Source organism: Bufo bufo, chromosome 2 (assembly GCF_905171765.1).
Source record: "Bufo bufo chromosome 2, aBufBuf1.1, whole genome shotgun sequence".
NCBI lineage: Eukaryota > Metazoa > Chordata > Amphibia > Anura > Bufonidae > Bufo > Bufo bufo.
The window spans coordinates 70,357,816-70,370,980 of NC_053390.1; the positions used below are offsets into that span (position 1 = coordinate 70,357,816).

At 43.8% G+C, this 13,165-nt stretch overlaps 1 protein-coding gene and 1 non-coding gene across 11 annotated transcripts in view; both read right to left on the bottom strand.

Moving 5' to 3' along the window:
• UBAP2 (ubiquitin associated protein 2) overlaps window positions 1-13,165 on the bottom strand; it is a 97,033-nt gene that overhangs the window by 40,239 nt on the left and 43,629 nt on the right. For 7 of the 10 annotated variants that reach the window (XM_040421168.1, XM_040421171.1, XM_040421173.1 and 4 more), the window contains exons 4-13: window positions 12,692-12,802; window positions 12,064-12,217; window positions 11,910-11,987; window positions 11,325-11,382; window positions 11,138-11,241; window positions 7,815-7,867; window positions 6,179-6,246; window positions 5,905-6,091; window positions 5,575-5,776; window positions 2,898-3,223 (exon numbers count right to left, since the gene is read on the bottom strand). In XM_040421168.1, the coding sequence (XP_040277102.1) occupies window positions 2,898-3,223; window positions 5,575-5,776; window positions 5,905-6,091; window positions 6,179-6,246; window positions 7,815-7,867; window positions 11,138-11,241; window positions 11,325-11,382; window positions 11,910-11,987; window positions 12,064-12,217; window positions 12,692-12,802 (1,341 nt within the window). The remainder of the gene's footprint in view (window positions 1-2,897; window positions 3,224-5,574; window positions 5,777-5,904; window positions 6,092-6,178; window positions 6,247-7,814; window positions 7,868-11,137; window positions 11,242-11,324; window positions 11,383-11,909; window positions 11,988-12,063; window positions 12,218-12,691; window positions 12,803-13,165) is intronic. The other 3 variants (XM_040421175.1, XM_040421176.1, XM_040421174.1) reach the window with 1 other exon arrangement.
• Window positions 2,454-2,534, bottom strand: LOC120992698. The gene has a single exon (XR_005777087.1). It is a non-coding gene; the product is annotated as a small nucleolar RNA SNORD121A (small nucleolar RNA).

A 13,165-nucleotide genomic window follows, 5' to 3' on the forward strand; every position in this document is an offset into this window, starting at 1 on the left:
ACCCTCTGACTGCTGGAGTGTCCAGAAATTGGTAGTTGGTGACAGCGAACGGTAGGTATATCTTGAGTGCATAGACTGAGCTCTACACCCACAGCACATGCGACATATGGGGTTATGGACCATTCAACATATAAAATAAACTGAAGAGGGACAAAAATTTGCACTGGGGAGGGGGAATTCTCTTGAAAACAGGAAAGTTTACTTAAAGAGGACCTTTCACTAGAATAAAAAATGTAAGCTAAGCATACAGACATGGAGAGCGGCGCCCAGGGATCTCCCTGCACTTACTATTATCCCTGGGCGCCGCTCCGTTCTCCCGGTATAGGCTCCGGTATCTTCATATGTTCAGTTCAACTGGGTGGAGCCTGACGGCGTCTCCTTCTCCCAGGCTGTAGCGCTGGCCAATCGCAGCGCTCAGCTCAAAGTCTGAGAGAAAAAAAAACAACTCTCAGGCTATGAGTTGAGCGCTGCGATTGGCCAGCGCTACAGCCTGGGAGAAGGAGACGCCGTCAGGCTCCACCCAGTTGAACTGAACATATGAAGCTACCGGAGCCTATACCGGGAGAACGGAGCGGCGCCCAGGGATAATAGTAAGTGCAGGGAGATCCCTGGGCGCCGCTCTCATAGAAACATAGAATGTGTCGGCAGATAAGAACCATTTGGCCCATCTAGTCTGCCCAATATACTGAATCCTATGAATAGCCCCCGGCCCTATCTTATATGAAGGATAGCCCTATGCCTATCCCATGCATGCTTAAACTCCTTCACTGTATTTGCAGCTACCACTTCTGCAGGAAGGCTATTCCATGCATCCACTACTCTCTCAGTAAAGTAATACTTCCTGATATTACTTTTAAACCTTTGCCCCTCTAATTTAAAACTGTGTCCTCTTGTGGTAGTTTTTCTTCTATTAAATATTCTCTCCTCCTTTACCGAGTTGATTCCCTTTATGTATTTAAAAGTTTCTATCATATCCCCTCTGTCTCTTCTTTCTTCCAAGCTATACATATTAAGGTCCTTTAACCTTTCCTGGTAAGTTTTATCCTGCAATCCATGTACTAGTTTAGTAGCTCTTCTCTGAACTCTCTCTAGAGTATCTATATCCCTCTGGAGATATGGCCTCCAGTACTGCGCACAATACTCCAAGTGAGGTCTCACCAGTGTTCTGTACAGCGGCATAAGCACTTCACTCTTTCTACTGCTTATACCTTTCCCTCTTTCTACTGCTTATACCTCTCCCTCTCCATGTCTGTATGCTTAGTTTACATTTTTTATTCTAGTGAAAGGTCCTCTTTAAAAAGGGAACCAGTCATCAACTTTATGCTGACTTCACTGAGGGCAGCATAAATTAGTGACAGAAATACAGAAATGCTGATTTCAGCGGTGTGCCACTAAGTAAGTGGCTGCTGAGAACCAGCATCATAATCATTGCAGCACAGGCCTTGAAAAAGTCAAATCTACCTGAGAAGAGTCATGGTTATACATAATCTCCTGTCTCCCGCCCATCTGCTGATTGGCAGTTCTACCTAGTTTTCCCCCTTTCTCTCTATGTAGAAGACATGGTGGGCAGGGAGAGCAAGAATACATGAATAACCAGGACTGTTCTCAGGTGGCTGGGACTCTTTTCCAGGCCCAGTCTGCAATGATTGAGATGTTGGTTCTCGGCAACCACTTACTTTTAACTTATAAAATGACAGACGTCTGAAATCAACTCACCTGTCTCCACTTTATTCTGCTGTTAGTATGGGCAGCATAAAGGTGATGACAGGTTCCCTTTAATATACACCGCTGTAGGCAGAGACTCCGTACTTTCACACAATTTAATTGAGAATGGTGTTATGAGCAAATGTCAAAATCACTTAATTTAAAAAAATCTGCCTGCATCAACCTGAAATATAAAAATAAAAAAAAGCCGCAAAGTCATGGCCACTAGATGTCCGGCTGCCACCAAATTTGCAGTCCACTGCCTGTTACGTTAGATATGTCTCCAACAACAGAAAGATGAAATGGGGGGGGGGGGGGCGCCCTCAAAAAATTGGCGCGTGTCAGTTACCACCTGAGCCTGATTTTAGTCCTGTCACTTCACAGCTTTTCAGAAGCAGAGGAGCATCCTGACTGTTTTCCCTCGCTCATCCGCTGTGTGAGCTCCCCAAAAGAAAACATACATACATGGGAAGTAATGGTATAGAAGTCACTGCCAGTTTAGTACTGGCAGACTTCCACAGACGGAAGACACCCACTGCTTCTGAGTGAAATACATTTTGCAGTACAGGTCAAGAGGGGAATTATTTGGCTGAGGAAGACATTAGGGAAACCCCCAAAAAAAAGCCTACAGCTTCACAGTTATGATTGCACAGCCACTATGAATTTTTTTTTTTTTAACTCAGGTACACTTTAACTAAGCTAGATGCCACAAAGTATACAGGGTATTCCTATAATAAAAAAATGGAGTCAACCAGATCACTCAGAATTATTGTTCTCTACACATAATTCAGATATGTGCTTGGAAAGATAAACATCATTGTGCTCTGATAGCTCTTAAAGGTGTTTTCTAGGAATCATTTAAAATGGTCGCCAGCAACCTGTCCTAGAATGTGAGGACTGGTTACCAGCTTGGGGAAAGGAGAGAGGATAGAACCTCCCTACACTGCTCTAAAACAGATGATAATGCCATTCCGCCTATGATATGCCATCACAGCTGAGCAGCCTGACAGGAACACTAACCAATAAACCATTTTAAATCATTCCCAAAGCACTTCGCTGCGAAAACCTGGCATAGTGAAAATGAAGGAACAGAAAATTGAGGGCTTGATTTATGTTACTTGAGATCTCTTTATAGAACAATAAAAGTGATAAAGAGAAAAAAAAAAAAACACGAACACAAACCATGCACTGACCAATAAACTGTAGCTTGCGGAATAAAAAGGACTGCTCTCCAGGATGCTGACCTTTGAAGTGGGAGGTATCCTCCGTTTCTGGGGTTTTAAGTGCTTCTGATGCTGAGTCTGTTGTACAGACATTGCTTGGGAATCCAGGGACAAGTTGGGAAGCTGAATCATTTTGTTGATGTTGGGGGAGCTTTTCACTGGAGAAGTCTCCCTCAGTTTGACCTGTGATGAGAAGGTCTCCAAACCTGGAGGTGGCGCTGTGACAGTCTGTATCTGATGCTGCCGTTGTGCGAGCTGACTCAGCACTGGTGACGGCTCTGGCTGCGATTTGAAGTCTGAATAAACAAAGAAAGATTAAAGAATTTGGCCTATTGACACTTTCTATTAACCTGATGCTTGTTTAAACAAGTCTGTTTAGCCGAAACGAGTCACATTTGCACATTTCTGTTTATGGCGATAAAGTGAAGAGTTATTAGCTTAAAAGGGCGAGTACTGATCCACTTCTACTTTACTAATAACCTGTTCTGAAAAAAATAAAACAAAAAATCTGAATTGCAATAGGCAAAGGATGCGAGCTCCTGCCCAGCGCCCGCTCAGTTCGCTCCCCGCTGGGCAGGAGTAAGCATTTCACGCCGACATAGCCAAGTTATGCCAGTCTTTAGCAAAGCAGCGATGCTGTACAGGACTCAGTAAATCCATACACAGCGCTGTATAGGAGTATGGATCCTAGAACACAACAGACATCTGAACTTCAGGCGCCTATTGCGCTGGTAAAAGTTTTATGAGAAAAAAATAAATAAAAATAATAATAATAATAAAAATAATAATAATAATAATATTTTTTTATTCTCATAAACCCTTTACCAGCGCAATAGGCGCCTGAAGTATATGTATGTGTATACATACAGAGGGAGAGGAGTGCATGACACAGTTATACTTTGAATCCCCGTGTTACATGCCACCTGAATCAGATCCTCTGCTGTCTTTAACACATCAGTTTTGCCAGGAGATTTGTTTTGTGTTATAGGCTTCTATTCATATAATATAGATAACATTACATATACCATAAACATACTGGAACACCCAGAGGTAGCAAGTGGTTGTCTGATGGGGGCATTAGCACCATTAACACCATAAAGCACATACAAGGATACAAATAGAAGAACACAAGTCAGCTCAGCTACAATGTATTCCTGTATGAACATTGGACTACACTTTCCTTGCACTACAGTTCCTCTGTAGTGTACAGGAAGAACGGATGAAAGCAATGTGCATTTCCACCTCTACTTACTGTAAACTGCTGGAAAGTGGAATGGAAGACATTTATTATCTTCAAGCTTCCTGCAAAGCTACAAGAAGCTAAAGTCCATGTATTATGTGGAGGCACAATACAAGTGCTTCACAGTTTACCTGCTCACCATCAATATTGCAGCAGTGTCTGTCCCATTTACTTGAATGGGAAGGAGTGTAACTACAACTGATCTCTATTAAAGTAAATGAGATGCAGGAGCTATGTCGACACTGAGCAGGTAAACAGTGAAGAGAATGCAGCGCTTGCAAGAGCGCTGCAGTCTCTTCATACAGCTGATTATGGGGGTGCCAGGAGTCGGACTTCAGCCAACCTGATATTGATGATCTATCCTCAGGATAGGTCAGTAATCTTAAAATAGAGGAAAGCTGCTTTAAAGTCTAGAGCAGGGATCAGCAACCTCAGGCACTCCATCTTTTCCTAAACTACAAGTCCCAGAATGCTTCATTCACTTCTATGGGAGTTAAAGGAACAGCCAAACAGGTTTGCATGCTGGGAGTTGTAGTTCCACAGCAGCTGGTCTAGAGTAAAAGGAATGCTTGTCATACCTGAATAGTTCAGCCATAGGAAACAATGCAGGCAGTATGACAAGAGTCTATAACAGCAGCCATCTGGCTTGGTATAAGAACAGTCCTGCATTAACAATGCCCATTTCTGTCACTGTACTGGACAGAAGATACAATGCCCTCACAGGATTATAACAAATTATAAACTATACACTGGATAGAAGTCCGAATGAAGTGACCCTAAGACGACAAGAATAGGGGCCCTGTGTCCCTGCATGAATGGAGAGGCAAGTCAAAACAGCCCATTCCATCTCTAGAACTGATGGAGATGGCCAGGCCAGATGAATGGAGCAGTAGTGTGCATGCTCAACCTGCCACGCCACTCATAACGAGGCACAGGATGCCAGTTCCCATAAACTGTGGGGGATAACTTTTTTTTTTCCAACAGGGATATCCCTTTAAAGAATTGCCTGTGCCAGCAGTACAAAATGAAATCAGTGCTTAATATAGCGAACCTACAACTGCAGCTGTCATTAACAGATGGGGAGGGCTCATTGCATCCTCAAGTAATATGAACTAAACAAGTAACATACTGAACCCCGAGGTTTAAACCGAAAGGATTAAGAAGTTGCAAATTTAGGACAGCATCTTAAGCAATGAAAAAGGCTCATGAAAATTATCAACATTTTTGAGGACTGATATCCACTGTCGATCATTTGTATAAAAAACCTAAAAACTTCTGGGGGTATGAAATACAGGGCCAAAAAATGTAGCAGGGAGGAACAACATGACAGTGATTATGTGAAATACCTCTTTAAGCTTGTGATAATACTTCTTACATCATAGGTTTATTTTAATAGGTGGTTCTTACCAAACTGAGCGAGGACCGACGCCTGCGGCACAGGCTTTATGTCCCATGAAGAAGCGGTGGAGGTACTGCCACTCTGTTGAGCGTTTGGAGTTGTGAACTGCCCCAGACTGGGGTTTTTCAGTTGTTCCAGTATCTGGGAGCCAGCAGAATTTGTAAGTTTTGAAGACCCAATCTCTCCAAACCCAGAACCAAGCACAGAAGACTACACAAAAAAATAAAAATATATATATAATACTCAGGCACACAAAAGGGTCAGCAAAGCTAACGAATATCTATACCTGGTCAAACAACTGGATTAAGACAGGAAGAAAAAAAAAAAAAAAGACCTACCAGACTTGGTTGAGTGAAGCTGTTGACAGCATTGGAGCCGGTGGTTGCAGATGGAATCTGAGAGCTGTGCTGAGAATTTGTGAACACCAGTGCCTGACCAAAATTCTGCTGTTGAGAAGACTCAAAGCCTACAGAACCAGGCTCAGTGTTTTGCTGTGGTTTCTGGAGCAGGGTCACCAGGTCGATGCTAAAAACAAATGATATAAGTCAAACACTACTAAAACCAATATAAGTATATAAGGAAGCTAATATTATGTAGACGTATAATACATACCTTTGCCCAGCCGTAATCTGATTTTCTGGTGGAACAGAAGATGCAGTGAAGACCTTTGTTTCAGAAAGCTGCAAGGGAGAAGCCAAAAGGTGATGAAACTGATACATCACTTAAATACTTAATCCAAAATTGAATCAATATGTAAATACATTTGTTTGTACTGATCCTGTGTTACAGCCTGTATTCTACTCTAGAGCTGCATTTATAATTCTACTTGTTGCCAACAGACACAATTAACATGAGGAGAGAAGAGTAGTTTTTATCCCCTACACCAGATGACTACAGTGCCTGGTGTAAAGAGGACACTTCTCAGAATGCAAATCAGCAGTGCTACTTTTGTGCACACGTTGCAAAAGCAAGGAACGCTTAAAGATTTTGGATCTGGAGCCTGCAGAATTATTAAGACTGCTCTGGATTGTACCTCAGGATCAGAATTAGATACATTCTATAAAACGGCATGGATTTACTTCAGTTTTAATAATAAAAGGTAGGACTTTAAAGGGGTTATCCCATCTGTGCTCTTCACTAACCTTCCACAGGGCCCCTCTTCCTGTATCTGCCAGGGGCGGTACCATCGCGCTTGATTGACAGTACAGGAAAGCCGTGCTCTGGTGATCTCATCGCACCACTTACTTATACGCGCTCCCAGTGCTGCTGCTAGCAGTGTCTAATAGCAGCTTCTTCAGTGAGGGAGTTTTACAGTATTCTGAGCCCCAGCCATGTTAAGTGCAGTTGCTGAAAGAGATTATGCACGCCCCGGCCAGCACAGTTCAAGGCAGGCAGAGGAGGACACCGAGCAAGCATGGCCACAGCTACAGTATATCAGCGATGGCCATAACCAATGACAACCAGCTAACTACACAAAAAAGACCGATAATGATGATTAAATGCACAGGGTAAGTCTGTTATTATGCTTAAAGGAACACAATGAATGCAACTTTACAAGATGGGACAACCCCTTTAAAAGGCATAGTTCAGCCACTACAATTTTTTCCTAAATCTAATAATAGTATAAAAAGACAAACTGAGTAATACTCACCTTACCAATTACTCACTCCTCCCGTGCAGTATCTTCCCAGGTCACTCGTCAATCTCTGTATCTTGACCTCCAGTGATGACGTTTTGATATGGACATGCGTTCGCTGCAGCCACTAATTGGCTGCAGGGGTTATATGTCCATATGAAAAGGTCATCGCTTCAAAGCCAAGATATAGAGGTCAGTGAGGGATATGCAGCGGCAAGGTAGGGACAAATATAATTATATATCTATATCTCTCTATATCTATATCTCTCTATATCTATATCTATATCTCTCTATATCTATATCTATATCTCTCTATATCTATATCTATATCTCTCTATATCTATATCTCTCTATATCTATATCTCTCTATATCCATATCTCTCTATATCCATATCTCTCTATATCCATATCTCTCTATATCTCTCTATCTATATATATATATATATATATATATCTAACATACACACACCCAAAAAAGTAAATTAAAAGTAGTGTTCTTTAATTACCGTACCAGAAGTGACATTTCAGTCCTCTTACTGGGACTTCAAGCAGTAAAAAAATAAAAATAAAAGACACACAATTGCTCTCTGAAAAGCAACAAGAAGCACTCACATCTTCATTCCAGTCTTCTGCTGTCCACTCTTCAATAGAATTTCTCCATGCTCCTTGTAAAAAAAAACAAAAACAGGTGGACAGTAAGTATAGGATGCTCCTCAGAAAAAAAGTTACAAACAGAATGATGCAAGCCAGCACTGCCACCTCCTGCTAAACGTCAAAGTCAAAAAGAAATTCAGTAAGTGGCATTTATCATGTAGAGAAAGTTAATACAAGCCACTTACTAATATATTGCGATTGTCCGTATTGCCTCCTTTGATGGCTTGATTCTTTTTTTATTACATTTATACACTGCTCATATCCAGGGGTTACGACCACCCTGCAAACCAGCAGCGGTGTTCAGTCTTGCACAATATAGGAAAAAGCACTGGCCACTCTGGTGGCCAGGAGCATGAGAGCTCACACAGGATGGCGCTTTTTTTCTAGTGTGCAAAAACGACAACCACGGCAGGATTGCAGGGTGGTCGTGACCCAGGGATTCAATGCTGGGTCTATTCCCCTACTTACCCTGAGCTAAATTGTAGGGCGGAATTACTATTTAACGGCAGCTTCTACCACCAGCTCAGACGCAATGCGATGGGGAGTCCTTGTGCCCCATCGTATGCCAATTTGTTCCTGGGCTGGTGGGAGAGGACTAGGGGTGGGCGATGACTAGGGGTGGGCGATATAGACTATATGCGATATAAACTATATAAATTTGGCCAACGATTGAGATTTTGTTTATATCATGGTATAACATGGCATGCCCCGCTCTCGGCACACACCATGTTATCCTGAGCCGACACAGTGGAGAAGGAGGGAGTCCATGCCTCCCCACTGTGTGCAGCTGCCGCTGACCACCAATGAGAACACAGAGGAGGAGGGGAGGGACTGTGGCCACTGCGCCACCAATGAGAACACAGAGGGGGAGGGGAGGGACTGTGGCCACTGCGCCACCAATGAGAACACAGAGGGGGAGGGGAGGGACTGTGGCCACTGCGCCACCAATGAGAACACAGAGGGGGAGGGGAGGGACTGTGGCCACTGCGCCACCAATGAGAACACAGAGGAGGAGGGGAGGGACTGTGGCCACTGCGCCACCAATGAGAACACAGAGGAGGAGGGGAGGGACTGTGGCCACTGCGCCACCAATGAGAACACAGAGGAGGAGGGGAGGGACTGTGGCCACTGCGCCACCAATGAGAACACAGAGGAGGAGGGGAGGGACTGTGGCCACTGCGCCACCAATGAGAACACAGAGGAGGAGGGGAGGGACTGTGGCCACTGCGCCACCAATGAGAACACAGAGGAGGAGGGGAGGGACTGTGGCCACTGCGCCACCAATGAGAACACAGAGGAGGAGGGGAGGGACTGTGGCCACTGCGCCACCAATGAGAACACAGGAGGAGGAGGAGGGGGGGGGGGGGGGACTGTGGCCACTGCGCCACCAATGAGAACACAGAGGAGGAGGAGGGGGAGGGACTGTGGCCACTGCGCCACCAATGAATATAGTTAATATGCCTGAATACAAACGTAGCCTGCATGTGCCGGCCATATCCCATACCTGGCCTCTATTACTGCGCGCAGTGATCCGCCGCAATTAACCCCTCATGACCTGAGGGGTTAATTGCGGCGGATCACGGCGCGCAGTAATAGAGGCCAGGTATGGGATATGGCCGGCACATGCAGGCTACGTTTTGGCCACAGCCCCTCCCTTCTACTCCCCCTCTTCTAAGTATTATATTAATTGCAGCCCCCCTCCACATGATAAAATCATTGGTGGAAGTGGCCCCAGGGTGGCAGCTTCTGATCGGAGCCCCAGCAGTGTAAATCGCGGGGCTCCGATCTGTTACCATGGCATCCAGGACGCTACTGAAGCCTGGCGGCCATAGTCAACTCCCTGCTGCTGTGTGTACTATACACAGGGCAGCAGGGAGAGTGTGAAGTCCTATTTACCCTAATAGAGCTCTATTAGGTTGAATACGACAAGGGTTCTAGCCCCTAAGGAGGCTAATAGTTATTATTTATAGCTAATAGTTATTAAATAAAAAGTAAAAAAATAAATAAAAAAAAAACACGTTTGCTCAGTATTTGTTATGTAACATATAATATACTGTCACCAGTTGGTTTTGTGAGCCTGTAGCTTTAAGCTTTAACTTGCGCTGTTCGAACTCACCAAACTGCACAGGTGTATGGAAATTGGCATGTTAAGCTACCACATTAAACCATAGTGAGAGCTCCAGAGGGCATAGCTAATTTGCCCAGGGCCTCTCCGTGAGCGCTCACCTAACCACATCTCCTTAGAGCGTTAACTGGAGGGGCGGGCGCGCAGTACATGACACGTGACTGGTCGGATCACATTACCAGTCACGTGTCCACAGGGGGTGGGATTATCGGCGGTCCAGACATGTTAAAGTGGGCTACCTGGAACGCCGACCAGTTTGCTGCCACACGCACCATGATGGAGGTCAAACCGCATGTTTACCAGGATCTTCCGCTACATGCTTACTGGTAGTAAGGGCACACTATTATGACCGGACTGGAGCGAATGACCAGCGCTCGGTCCCTGTTCTTATTGTATGGACTCTAGCTTATGAATACTGCTGAGTCCATCTACAGTAGGTTCCCCTGATAATTTGGTCCTAGGCCAATGAAACGCGTTGGAACGTTGACATATATTCATACTAGGATTTATAAGTTTGTCCCCTGACGAAGCTGGGCAGTCACAAAGCTGCATACGGACAATCAGGGACACCTAGGTAGTCAGGCAAGGCTCAGTGGGGTCGCTCTTTTTAGAGTGAGCATATTACTCCGTGGGCACTACAATTTCGCTCAGGCCAAGTAGGGAAATATAGGGAAGAGACCCAGTATTGGATCCCTCCCCCCCCCCTCCTCACCCTCCCATTCCTTCAGCCACCACTAGACTTCAGGACGACCCTTGGTAAGACCTTTGCTTTTTATTCTGAGCACTGATAATCACTGCACATCATGCAACACTTATTTTATTTGATACCTTATTATGGGCTACTATTTTATATCAAGTATTTAATAAAAGTTATGCATTAAGAAGGTTAATCATTTTGTATTATCTAATTTTCAACTTTCAACAGCTCAGGTACCATTTATACCATGGTTGTGTTTAGAACATGGTTGTGACCAAGGAAACAAGCAGTGTATAATGCGATAAAAAAAATGAATCTGGCCAGCAAACAAAGAAATATGGACAATCACAATACATTAGTAAGTGCCTTGCATTAACTTTCTCTACATGATAAATTCTATTTTCTGAAGTGACAACATCTATAAAAGAAAAGGAATTGCTGAGATTGAACAACGCTTACCATTCCCATCATCTCCGTCACTCTGACCCGTCTCCCATACCTCTGGTTTTACACCAAAGCCATCATTAGTGCTGGACTCAGTGTAGTCTGCAGGATTAAATGTCCTATAACAAAGAACACAATCATGTTAGCTGATGGAACAATAATGAAAGCTGTTCACGTGACAAGGTGCATGCTGAAGACCTACCCCATGCCCTGTGCTGAAAACCTTCCTGCTCCCCTACCTCGTCCGCGCCCTCCAAATCCTGTGGAGAAAAGATGTTGGAAAATGAATATTGCTTATGTCAAAGAGAAGTGTACATATTTCTGCGTGTGCACAACAGACCTTTGATTTAAAAGGTTCCAAAGTTGCACAGTAGTTTGCCATAAAAATATGTAGAATCTCCCATTACGTAAAAGTGACACCAAGACACTGAAGCTAAAAATAGCCACAGAGAGGTCATAAGCCAAGAATTACGGTATTATTAGATACTGATGTACAAATCAAGGGAAGGGGAAAAGGGTTAAAAAAGCAAGAAAAACATTTGTACTAAGATCTAACCACTACGTGACAAGCGTCAAAGTGAGAAGGCAAATGATCAACAGTAGAAGCAGTCCACTGCCAATCCAGAGCATTGCACCCAGTAAACCGATGCCCCGTTTGGGCGTTTAATAAATCCAAGAAAAGAAAAATGCATATACACTGAATTTAATAAAGTGCAAAATGCCCAAGATAATTATATAAATCTGACAAACAGGAGAGTGAAAACCAGCAGAGAGAAAACTACGGTACCTCTGCCACGACCACGTCTGCCACGGTCAGTAGGTCTGTCTCCAGGGCCATTGTCTACGCCATTTTCTTCTGCTCTAACTGCATGAAAGAAACTATATTAGACCCCCCATCTACTGTGCCACCCTACAATACAGGATGATAACTGGCAGCATACACTCTCTACCACGACTTCCTCCTCGGCCACGCCTGCTGGATGTTCCACGGCCACGGCTTGCTTCTCTGTCGCCTCTCTTCTCCCTGTTTTCTTTGTTTTCAGAGCTCTCTTTTCCAATGCTCTTCTTTTTGCAACCAACAGTCTCCCAGGACGTCTATAAGGACAAAAAAAGGACAAGTCGATTAAAATCACTCTCTGGTCACAAGGGAAAGTTCTAAAACTGACCGCAGATAAATATCTGAAGGTGATCTAACCAGAGTTTCTACAATAATTGTTTTCCCCAGAGGAACAGAGCTACAAATACGTATCCACTGGTCCTCTAATATTTTCTCATATGATAAAATCTGTTATGACCTAAGGAACAAGCCTCCACTGATTTAGGCTACTTTCACACTTGCAGCAGAGTGAATCGGCAAGCTGTTCCATCGCCGGAACTGCCTGCCAGATTCGGCAATCTGCATGCAAACGGACAGCATTTGTAGACAGATCCGGATGCGGACCAGTCTCACAAATGCATTGCAAGAACGGATCCGAGAGAGAGACCGAGAGAGACAGAGACAGAGAGACAGAGACAGAGAGAGAGACAGAGAGAGAGAGAAAAAGCATGCAATAATGCAGTCAGTCTCACCGTGTCAGAGTTTCCTTCCAGAAGTATATTAATCGCCCTGTTCACATCTCCGTTGCAGTCATGAAGCGCCACTATGCACTCATCCTGGTTCTTTCCTGTCACTTCCATTAGCTACACAAAAAAATAAAATAAAAATGCTAGCAGCAACTGCATCTTTTTTCTAATGTATAGATTATTTTTTTACAGTTTTCCACATGGCTATTTCTAAAATAAAATTAAAGGTCATTTCCATGTAAAAATAATTCCTTTCTGATCCTTCATGACAAAGACACTAAAAAACAGACATATGGTGACTAGAGTAGGAAGTTGGCACCAGAAATGGAGACTCTAGGCTCTTAAACGGGTAAATTAACTTCAGCAAACACCATTATGTAGAGAAAGTGAATAGCAGGCACTTACTAATGTATTGTGATTGTCCATATTGTCTCCTTTGCTGGCTGGATTCATTTTTCCATCACATTATACACAGCTCGT